Consider the following 12,050-nt stretch of genomic DNA (forward strand, 5'->3'; position numbering starts at 1 on the left):
TGCTGGTCCTTTAACTTTCACTGCATTCTAGCAGGATAAGTTTGACTTTACAGCAAGTATAAATTGGTACATACCGTGAGGTTGCTTATGCCTTGAGAGAGCACCCCTATTTGCATTACTGTTCCTTCTGAATGTTCCATCTGTAAAATCAGTCAGTAACTATATCAAATCAGACAGCAACTACAATTTTATCCAGAGCATGCATGTATGTAGCGCATGCATCTTTTGGAGGTGATTCTGTCTTGAGAAAAACAAAATCTCAACATAATGAATTACTACTCTTGGAAATGTGCTAACAATTCGTTCTCAAAGTTATACGGAAATAAATATACATATTGTACATAACACCTCAGAAAACAAAAGGAAAAATACTCATATGCCAGCATAATGCAGTGAAAATGAGGTTATGATAGGAAGATCAATTTCTGATGAGAAAAGGCATTCCTTAATCCTTTAGTACAAATATTACACGCTCTAGCAAATTTAAGAATTTATCAGTTTGCTCTCATGAATTTTAGTGCTGTGTGTTACAGTAATATTTTTCAGAAGTCAAAAGCATTCAAGATGCATTCAATAACGCATATGATACATTCCTACTAGACAGGCAATCCAAGTACTCTTCATGCTCTTACTGATTTTAAAAAGAGATATAAATTGTTTGAGCACATCCGGTGGCCTAAAATGTAAAGGGGGTTCCGTAGTAGTTCATTAAGAGTATTAATTTTTCACTGTACAAAGGTGTGAATGTACTGTGTTCACTTCCAGGTCATTTTTTCAGCTGGAATGTCATCAATTTTTTTAATATACAAAATATTTTGTAACAGTTGCACAGTTGTATTTAGTAATTTAAAATGGGGTCAGGAATGGTGGAATATTAACATTAAATCAAATCCATACTGCTTCAGTAAAGTGAACTCTATAGGAGCAGGGGCAGCAGTTGCTTACAAAATATTGGAGTTACTTATTTTCAGTTTTTCAATTGGTTCTTATCAGATATAGACACTAATTTACTGTGGGCGAAAGTCACCCCTGTTCAGAGCAGAATCAGTGGAGACTATGCTCTACTTAGATACTGCTTTTACCTTGTTACTGGACGCTTCCTTTCAGTAAACATGTCAAAGCATCAAACTACAGTACATTCACTACAGGTACTGACAGCGTTCAATTCTATTAGGATTTGGTCCTCTCATTTCCTTAACATAAATAAGATTAACAATACTATTTTACTTTGTAAACACTAACACAGGAGCCACTATATATGAAATATATCACCCTTTTATCGCTAAAACATTTTTGTTAACGGGGTCCTCTAAATAACACAGTGCAAACTTGCACAAGAAAAGACAGTGGTTAGGTAATGAGTTACTTTACAGATGAGCACAAATGATGCGTTAGGTGTAGTAAACCATGCAAATGAAAAATGAATTGTCATCAATTTTGTGATCATTCTCTTATCTGGTTTTTCACTTAGAATTATTTAATCTGGCTTCTCTCTAGAACAGCCTGAGCTAGTGTAAATTGTCATAGTTCTACGGAAGTCACTGGAGCTATGATAATTTACACCAGCAGAGGATATGCCCACGTCTGGCTCTTGTACACTACAGAAGCTCACACAAGCTCCAACAGCTCCCTTTTTCAGGGTTTGCAATACTTTACACATACTTTGGCAGGAAGGAGGCTGGATAAAGGTTTTTATGGAAACCTACTGTTTTTGTGTGTGTAAACTAAATTCCATTACAGAGAGAAAGTAATCACTATATATGTAAAAACAATGGAATTATTCAAAGTATTCTTTTATTGTCTAATTGATAATGTTCATGAGTGTTTATATGCTTAAGCATAATTATTTCATAGAGTATGTAATACATTTACGTGGTGCAAATGATGCACTCTTCAGTTAACGTCTTAAAATATACAATCCAGTTGTACTTTTATGAGAATAAAATATAAATTGATACCTCTGTACAAATTGATCTGAATAAGATTTTATTACATTACAAACCACTTATAAAGATAAAATTTATCTGTGCAGTACTCATGGATTATGTAATTAAAAGTACAAAAAATATTTGGTGTTTCTATTATAATCCCAAATTTAACAGTCCAATAGGTTAACTTTCATAGTGTAAAGGTTTGATGTACCTGAAAAAGGGCTTGAAGATGGATGGGTTTACGCTTACAAAGATAAAAATATTATTCATCTGACATTCTCAGTATAAAAAACTGTTCAAAAGTGTTCACAACCCATATGTACGTTCTCAATGAGTTCATGCGGATGTAGCAGAGATTTTGTTATATGGTAACAAAAGGTTATTGGCAAGCTTTGGAATGCATGTAGAGGATGAGAGATGAGAATGACATCAATCTATTTGTCCCACCTGATCTAGTTTGTCCAATTCCCTATCAGTGAGTTGATTAAGTCCTTTGTATCCACTGTAGCTCTTCTGAGTACCATTAGTTGCACCTGGACTTGTGTCCATAGGACAAATGTAATCTGTAGATTCATCAAATTTCTTTTTTCGTAGGTTTCCAAAATGTGAAAATCCAAGTTTCTTTGGCTAAAATAATGAAATATAAAGTTTTACACAAGAGAACCAATTTGTCTAACATGTACATGCTTTTTATCAAACTGTCTGTACTGAGCCATCTTGATTATCACTTCAAAAGTTTTTTTCTCTTACTTAATTGGCCTCTCAGAGTTGGTAAGACAACTCCCACCTGTTCATGCTCTGTATGTGTGTGTATATATATCTCCTCAATATATGTTTCACTCTATATGCATCCGAAGAAGTGGGTTGTAGCCCACGAAAGCTTATGCTCTAATAAATTTGTTAGTCTCTAAGGTGCCACAAGTACTCCTGTTCTTTTTATGTACAAAATTGTAACTTCAAACTTGATTTTACATGCCAACAATGCACAAATCTTGACTAAAGCTGTATTTTTCTAGTTTGTAGACTTCAATCATCTGTTGTATATTTCTTACTAAAGGATATAATAGCAGAATACTGCTGAGATTAACAACACTTGATTATCTTTGCTAGCTATACTACAGTACATTTACTAGGATAATGATGGATTCTCAGTTAAACTTGTCAAAATAAATCAACGAGTGTGTGTGTTGAGATAGTGGTTTTTTTTTTTTTTTAAATAATGGTTTTCTGTATATTTGCTAATTCACAAAAGGTCTCCCCCATCATTGGTGTGATTAAGTAGGGTTTGACCATAGCTCAGATTAACATGATATTTTCAATTGGCACCTGGGTGACTAGTGAAGTCAATTGTGCTAGTTGTGTAACTTTAAGCAATAGTTCAACTATTTCATTTGGACAATTCATGTGTCTAAAGTTATGCAGGTGCTTAAGTACTTTGCTGAGTCAAGGCCACACGTGTGGGCTTCAGTACTCTGAACAAGGATGGTCTTAAGTGCTTTCTTAAACTGGGGTCATAGGTAGCAAGCATAGCACTTACCTGTCTGAGAGAGACCCCATTGAAATCAATAGACTGTTTACAAAAATGAAGTCACTTGTGCATAGGTATCCGCAAGATCAGGTCTACAAACAGCCCTTGCTCTATTTTTGGCTACAGTTAGAGCTGATGTATATGTTCTGCAAATCCTAACACTGTATTAGGCCATTGGGAAAAGCGCAGATTTAACAGACATATACTTGGCATCAAACATACTGTAGGAACTCAAAAGAAGAGGATTTTTAATTTTCAACGCTATTCAATTCAGAATAATTTTTATGAAACTTGGTTAAATCTTTGTTAAAACTGGGAGCAGTTAATGATAAAAATGAACAATATTTTGTTTTGGATTGCGTTTCCTTTGAATAAAAGGTTATAATATTGCATGTTTATTTCTTTAGTAAATCATGATGAATTTGTGCTGAATCGCTGTGTATTAAGAATAACTAAAATGTAACCATAGTGGGAACTGGCCTCCCCCACTTCCCAGAGTTGGCCCCTTAGTCTGTAAGAAAAGCAAACTGAATTAACACAGTGGCATACCCGAACTTTAGCAGTGGTGGTCAGAGGTGTGTAAGCTGTAGATTCCATTATTTCTCTTTTTTCTTGTTGTGCTTCTGGCCCAATTAACACATTAAAGTTAGTGGTCAGGTGACGTCTCAGGAGGGTCTTTTGAGGTGGAATGTTAAGAAGCATTGCCAGTGTGTCACCATTAAAGCGAGGTTCAAGAATCTATTAAGAACAACACACAAATTATGCTTTATGTAGACAAACCTCTACAACATACATATATACAAACATATTTAAAAAAAAGTAGTCATCCTATAATGCTGATTAAAATGATCTGTATGTTCTTAATTACGTTTCTGTCAGACACTATCAGACAAATAAATAAAAGCCTCACTCATTCTCGAGTAACTACTGTAAGTGACAGGAGTCAACTGAGAGAACTTTCCAAATGCCTTTAACTAAACAATATTACGTCTGTATTTGCAGTGTTCCTTACATATAGAGAAGTTAGGAAGTACTTGTGGTAATTTTATGTTGCACAGAAAGCAAAACAAAGAAACAAAAGCCCTAAAACATTTGTAAAGGCAACCCACTTCACTCAAAGTGCCCTTAGTGTAGATGTACCCTTAAGTAAAATGTATTTTAAAAACCCACAGCGGTGGTGTGGACATTCAGGATCAGCCTAGAGCGCAGGCTGGGTTGGGTTTACGAGCCTGAGGTACGCTGCTGGTTCTAACACCGTAGCACAAGTCCAAGCCCAAGGCTGGAGACCCGGGCTCTGAGATTTGCTGCTGTGGGTTTTAAAACAGTGTAGATGTACCCTAGCTGCTTGTCATCTTAACTCCCAAGTCTAAACAATTCCTGGTTAGTGGCAAAGGTGCCACAGCTCAGCGACCCAGGGCAATTCTTTTTCTGTGACCAGCCTCTGTCTCACAAGTTAATTTTATTTCTTTGAACAGCTCTGGTGATGTTTTATCAATAAGTTATTAAAGTAATTTCCACTGTATAATTTCTTTTCTGTAGCCAGCACCTCCCACAGTTCTGGACATCTGGGCTGCTCCCCCCTCTGAAGCTCAGAGATGCATAAAAGTCTTGGCACTACCCCTTCTGGCTACACCCCCTCTGCGGCAACATGTGAATGGTGGTTCTGTTGCTGTCACCTATTTTCCTCTCTTCAAGAGTTTTTGGGGGAAATGGTGAGCACTGTTTTCCCTCCCTAGCCTTAACTCACCCTGAGCTCCGCTACCAGCCTCTCTGCTGGCTCCTCTGCACTGCTCAGATGTGGCAGAGCAGCCCAAAAAGCACAGGGCACAATTTAACCGACGCCCCATCTGTGAGACAGCCTTCCCGGGCTCGGCAGACAGTGACCTGTACCCAGCCTTCTGCCCTGAACTCTGTTAGGTCCTGGGGCCATGAGTCGAAGAGGGATGTGCGGGTGACTTTACCATGGAAAAAACAGACCAGGAGTCTCTGAACAGAGCAGGGAGAGGCTCTAAAGATGACGACAAGGCCAGTCAGTCAACTCAGGATGCAAGTCCCAAGGGGCGACTTTTGGGGGCCACAAATCTCTTCTCCCTCCTCCCCTTCCCCCTCCCTCCCCGCAAGTCTTAAAGTGGGTCCTGAGTGCCCTAGGAAAAGAAATCAGACTCAAACTATACCCTCCTTCCCAATTTGACCAGGAGGCCGCTAGTGTTATAGTCCCCTCCCCACGCCCTGGAGGAATGGACTCAGCCAGGGAGGGCTCCGGGGGTACATCTATGCAGTGAAACTCCCCCCACAGCAGCAAATCTCAGAGTCTAGTTCAACTGACCTGGGCTTGTGGAGCTCACACTCTGGGCTAAAAATAGCTCTATACTTGCTCCGGCACCCAGTGTAGGGGGGAGGGTCTTAGAGCCTGGACTCCAGCCCAAACCCAAACACCTAGATGGCTGTTGTGAGCCCCAATCAGTTGACATGGGCTCAGACTCACTGCCACAGGGTTTTGCACTCAGAGTTCTCTAGGCCCTAGGGACAGCTGACTGCCAAAGGTCTCACCCCAGAGAGCATCTGTGCTCTCAACGCATGCGAATACATAAAGGGGAAAAAAGCACACAAGATTCATCAGGTCCTCTGACCTTTTCTCTCTCCCATGCCTCCAACAACCCTGTAACTCAATCTGCTCCAGAACGAGATCTCTCATCTTTTAGATATGGGAGGAAGAGAACACTTCTTCAGAAGAAAGTTTCTTAGGGTTCTACTCCATCTTCTTCAAAAATGCAAGGGGGAATCTAAGCCATGTTGACCTCAAAAGGCTCAAGTGGATGGAGAGCCTGGCCTGTACTGTGTCATCCCTATCCCAGGGGATATTCTGACTTCAGTGGATCTGGCGGATGCATACCTCCTAAGTTCCTATCAGACCTTGTCCCCACAGATGTCTAAGGTTCTCTTACAGTAGGAAGCATTATCAGTACTGGATGCTTCCATTTGGCCTGTCCTCTGACACCAGGGTCTTTACAAAGCTGTTCGTGGTAATGCTAGCCAGGCTCAGGTTAAAGGGTATACATCTGTGTCCCCTTCCTGGACAGCTTGATCAGAGCTCCATCCCAGGCGCATAGGTTTGTTATCAATATCAAGAAAAGCTCCTTGACCTAGTCTACCAAAACAGCTCATCTAGAAGTAGATACAGACACCTCAATAACAAAGATTTACCCACCTCTAAAAAGATTCCAAATATTCAGGACCTTCTCACATTGTTCCAGAGCTGCAAGAGGCTTACCATAGCACTGGACCTTCAACAACTAAATCTCCTAGGGCTGTGCACAGGGAATCACTCCCTGGGCACAATCACACATCAGGCATCTTCAAGGCTTCATCTTAAAGGTGTGGGCCACTCCCCAGAACACATGAAGGATTGCATAAAGGTCCTGCTGCTGGTGCTCAGCTCCTTAAAATGGTGGTTAGCCCAGGGCAACATCTGCAATGCTATGCCCATGTGTCTTCCAGATCCTCTGGATCTCATAACTGAGGAGCACACTTGGGAGTCCCAAACCACTTAAAGCAGCTGGAGCCCGGAGGAAAGGGCTCACAGCATAAACCTCCTAAGGCTAAGAGCAGTCAAGCTGTAGCTCAGATGGTTCCAATCCAGTGAAGAGGAGAAACATGTTCTGATTCAGTCAGACAACACAACTATGGTCGTGTATGTGAACAACCAAAGTGAAACAAGGAGCCCTGACAAGTCATCCCTTCAAACCACTGATGTCAATACCAGCATTCTATTTCTCCATCAAAACTTGCTTTCTGATAGCCATCACATCTCCCAGATGAGCATCTGAGCTGGCAGCCTTATCTATGTAGGAGCTTTACTGTGTGTGACACAAGGATAAGTCAGTGTGACTCCTGACTCTTTTATTCCTAAGCTGAACCCTTCCTTTCACACTTCCCAAGAGCTGATCCATCCTTCACTGTCCACAGAGAAGAGGTGAGACACCTTAGATGTCAGAAAAGCTCTGAAAATCTACCCCAAACATAAAGAATCCATGAGAAGATGGGCCAGCCTATTTTTAAGTGGAAAAAGGGCCTGGAGCTTTCAAGTCCTCCATTGCATTGTGGAGGCACACAAGGCATTCAAAATTCTGTTCCTGAAAGGGGTCAGGGCACACTCCATGAGATCCCTGGCAACCTCAGGAGCAGAAAGAAATGCAGCCATCCTGGAACTTTGCAAGGAAGCCACCTGCTCAACAGCTACTACCTTTATCATCAAGCACTGTAATGTGTCCTTCCTGTCATCTGCAGAGGCTTCCTTTGGCAGAAAGGTGCTGCAGGAAGTGGCCCAGAAATAATATTGCCCTTTGAGCAAATCTTGTAAATGGGGAGGGATTCCTTCCTTCCTTCCTCCCCCCCCTTCTTTTTGACCTTTTCTATAATCCTCCCTGTTCACTGCTCACTACTTTCCAAATGTCCAGAACTGTGGAGGATGCTGGGCTGCAGAATGGGAAAACATTTCTTATTGGTGATTTCCTTTTTGCTAGTAGCATCTCCCATAATTCTGCCCACCTTGAATGGCTTATGAGCCAAAAGGTCAGATGTTGAGTGGAACCTTTACTATGTGACTCTTTTTTGGTCTGCTTACTCTGGAGTTGCTCATATTGTTATACAAGTTTTTCTAGTGTTGGAATAACTCCTTTGGTGGCAAGCAGCAGCAGAGGGGGGCGTGGCCAGAGCATGCAGCACCATCAACATTAATTCCCCTGTGAGAGCTGCAGAGAGGAGGGGAGCAGCCCAGACATTCAGAATTGTGGGAGATGCTGCTAGTAGAAAGGAAATTATTGTTAAGAAATTTTCTGTTTCACGCACTCCCTGTTAGTTTGGAAGACAATGTGACATCATTTTGCTTTTTAGATTTCTAATATTTCTTTTTTCTTTACATTTCCTATGTTGTAAAAATTAATTTACATACAACAGACTCAATAGTTTAAGAAGGTTGATCAGTGAGCATACAACAACAGATTACTAGAATTAAGATATATCCTCTTTCTGTTTTATACTTGGAAATTAAACAGAAAATGCATTTCCAAATTACCTTACCAAAACTACTATAGCTAAGTTAATATACAAAAAAAGGAATACAACTATGAACCAGTTCTCACAATGAGGCCACCATGAACTCCACTTCCTCGAAGGTTTGGTGCATATTCTGCCAGATCTACTGATCTAAGCCATTCCATCACTCTGTGATTGGACCACTGCACTACTTCAGAAGGTGAAATATTATTCTGTAAAAGTAACCACAAAAAGACGATATACTACTCTTCTTTACACAGATAATTTTAGTTTATATACATACATGCAGACACAATTTAGATAAGAAAATACAGTTCAATACTTGAAAAAGGCTGAACCTCAGCTAATGAGTTTACCTTTCATGCCTGCCTAGTTATCAGTTACTATTAAGTCATTCCTCCTCCCTAACAATCAGTATTTCCTAAATTCTGAGGTAACCGGTTTTGCTCTGAGCATCTTGTGCAGCTCTCAGAAGACTTGGAGAATCTGGACCGGCTGGTGAAATGGAAAGTACATTCTATTACAGATGGAACCCTAAGAACTACTGCTTCATATAAAAGACAATATGCAGAGAATATTTATGCTGCAAAAAATATTGAAATAATAATTATTATTATTATTAAGGTTTCCATCACTGTATTATCTAGGTACTTAATACAGAGACTAAGAGAAGAACTGATGCTTGCTGGAGAAAAACTAATTTAGCCTATGTGCTGTTGGGAGTACTGCTTGAGAAATTAGTAGAGTTGAGTAAATAATAAAAAAAATTCCAATGACTTCACTCAAAAATGTTATTAAATTCTAACATAGTTGTGAATGATTTGCCAAACTTTAGAGACTGGGAGAACAATGGAAAAAAAGTGGTTGAATAATTAAAAATAAATGTAAGATTCACTGAATAATTTATTCAACCAGCTCTGGCACTTACAGATGGCATATACTTATTGCCATCGTAGTCCATTTCACTTTCAGTGCAGAGTTGGTCCTAATGTGTGACCAAACAATGGGACTTCCACCTTGCCCTACGGGAAACTGTTCTACAGACAGTGTTGAGAGATCTCACACTTCAGAACTTTTTCTGGATATTTAGCCAAAATTGTCCCTTTCTCAATACATCCATTTCTTCCAGTTACACCACCTGTGCCAACCTACTTAATGCCACCTGGCTCCCTTCCACATGGGAACACAGAGGGGAACCTGCTTCCTTGGGTTTGGGCTGGTGACATGGAAGAGGATAAGCAGTAACTTACACCATTTTCTTCCTCTGGGATGTGGAACTTCCCTGAGGAGACTCCAGAGGCAGCTCCTGACTGCAGTGGCAGGTATATTATACAGTTAATTTTCTTTCACGTTCACCTTTGACTAGCGTGGGTATAAACAAGCACTAGTTCAGTGACACTAGACTCATGACACACAAATTTCTTCTTTACCTCATCAACTGGCCTCCTACGTAGACAATGGGGGTTGAACTGGTTGACATGCAGCACGTGAATGGCACATTTAATACTGAGATGATGCAGCTGGCTGGTGACTTTCAGAAAGAGAAGGTCATTCTGAAAGAGGAAAAGCCTGGGTAAAAGTAGCGTAGAATACCACAGCACAATGAGATTTACCCCCCCGCCCCCGGCCAATAAATGCTGTGACATTTGTATGTATCAAAGAAATCCAGGTTAGATTAATGGTATGCATTCCTGTTAGAAAAACAGTTGAATCTTAATAAAATTAATGTAGAATCTAGAAGACTATTAGTCTATTAAGTAGAAACATGAGATGGAATGGTTTCAGAGTAGCAGCCGTGTTAGTCTGTATCCGCAAAAAGAACAGGAGTACTTGTGGCACCTTAGAGACTAACAAATTTATTTCAGCATAAGCTTTTGTGGGCTACAGCCCACTTCATCAGATGCATAGAATGGAACACACAGAAAGAAGATATTTATACATACAGAGAACATGAAAAGGTGGAAGTAGCCATACCAACTGTAAGAGGCCAATCAATTGAGATGAGCTATCATCAGGAGAAAAAAAAAACTTTTGAAGTGATAATCGAGATGACCCATAGAAGGTGTGAGGTCATCTCGATTATCACTTCAAAAGTTTTTTTTTCTCCTGCTGATGATAGCTCATCTCAATTGAATCCTTTAGATTCTTTTGAATGTGACCAAAGTCTCAAGACTAAAAGGAATATTGCTGGAAAGTTACCAGTAAAATAGTAGCTAATTCCCCCCTCTTTCCTGAATACAGTAGACTCTGCTTATTAGCAACCCCTGGGTTGAAGCAAAAAGTTGCTATTATGTGGCAGTTGCTAATAAGTGGAAGGCAGGTTTATCAGGCAGCAGCTAGGAAAGAAAGCACTGGGCAGGCCTTCCCTGTCTGAAACCCTGCAAACATGCCAGCAGGGAGGGAAGCTGCAGCCCAGATGCAGGGCCCATGGAGCTACTCGGTACCTCTCCCTGCACTCTCCTGGTATCAGGGTTCAACATGTCGAGTGCTTCCTTCCCTGCATGCAGTCCCCTGGCAAGGTGCAGCACGGAGAATGCAGGGAGAGTTACTGTGCAGCTCCAACATCTGGGCTGCAGCCCCTCTCCCTGCTACTGCTCTGCCCACAGCCCCTTGCTTCCTGTGTGGGCCCTGTCCGCAGGAACGTTTGCTGGGCTGCAGCCCCAGAAGGAAGTACTGGGATGTGCTAAGCATGGCCACAGGCAGGTTTGTGAGGCTGCAACCAGAGAAGATATATCCCAGCGCTTCCTTCCCTAGCTGCAGCCTCACAAACCTGTGTGCAGGTGGCTCTTTTCTTCCAAAAAAAGTTGCTAATAAGGAGCATGCTGTTGCTACTATCTGAATCCCATTATCACTGTTGTTAATGGGATGGGACTGGTTCCTGGCAGTATGTTGCCATTAATCAGAAGTTGCTAATATCAGAATTGCTTTTAAGCAGAATCTACTGTATTTGCAAGATGGAGGGTTCAGAGTCAGTCTGAATGGAAGGAAAGTGGTTTTATGGTAAGCCATCTTACCACAGTTAAGTACTGCAACATTCTCCCATCAACTCTGGATTCATGAAACTGATCTTTGTACTGAGGTAAGCCAATATCATCAAGCCATCCTGAAAATATAAAAATAGTGGAGAAAACAAATCCAGATTTAGGAAGTCTTTTCAGATCAAGAAACAATCCCTGAAGATGAAATTCCACGCCCTCTGCACCTTCACTAATACTCAGGGTCCTCTGACCCTCTTCAGAAACTCATGTGTCACCTATTCTCTTTTTCACTGCCCTTTCAAGGCCTTCTACCCAAAATGGCCCTCCCTTTGTCTGAGAACGGCAGGCAACTCCCACCAAAACCCACAAATGACATTCCCGAAATGCTTTAGAGGACAGACTTTATGACTGAGCATGTGACTTCTACAGGACCGTTTAGTGCCTCCCATACTAGGAATAAAAAATCTAGTTACTCGCACTCAGTCCCCCTCAAGGCGGTTACATTGGAGGGGTTGCTTGATTCCTGGCCTGAGGTATTTTAAGCTGAATTCCAGTTGC

General features: G+C 40.9%; 1 protein-coding gene across 8 annotated transcripts in view; it reads right to left on the reverse strand.

Moving 5' to 3' along the window:
* PPFIBP2 (PPFIA binding protein 2) overlaps positions 1-12,050 on the reverse strand; it is a 191,072-nt gene that overhangs the window by 2,108 nt on the left and 176,914 nt on the right. For all 8 annotated transcript variants that reach the window (XM_029911425.1, XM_029911430.1, XM_029911429.1 and 5 more), the window contains 6 exons: positions 11,529-11,617; positions 9,945-10,067; positions 8,601-8,726; positions 4,009-4,197; positions 2,379-2,558; positions 75-140 (listed from right to left, as the gene is read on the reverse strand). In XM_029911425.1, coding sequence (XP_029767285.1) covers positions 75-140; positions 2,379-2,558; positions 4,009-4,197; positions 8,601-8,726; positions 9,945-10,067; positions 11,529-11,617 — 773 coding nt within the window. The remainder of the gene's footprint in view (positions 1-74; positions 141-2,378; positions 2,559-4,008; positions 4,198-8,600; positions 8,727-9,944; positions 10,068-11,528; positions 11,618-12,050) is intronic.

Source organism: Terrapene carolina, unplaced genomic scaffold (assembly GCF_002925995.2).
Source record: "Terrapene carolina triunguis isolate 2854851 unplaced genomic scaffold, T_m_triunguis-2.0 Scaffold96, whole genome shotgun sequence".
NCBI classification, from domain to species: Eukaryota; Metazoa; Chordata; order Testudines; family Emydidae; genus Terrapene; species Terrapene triunguis.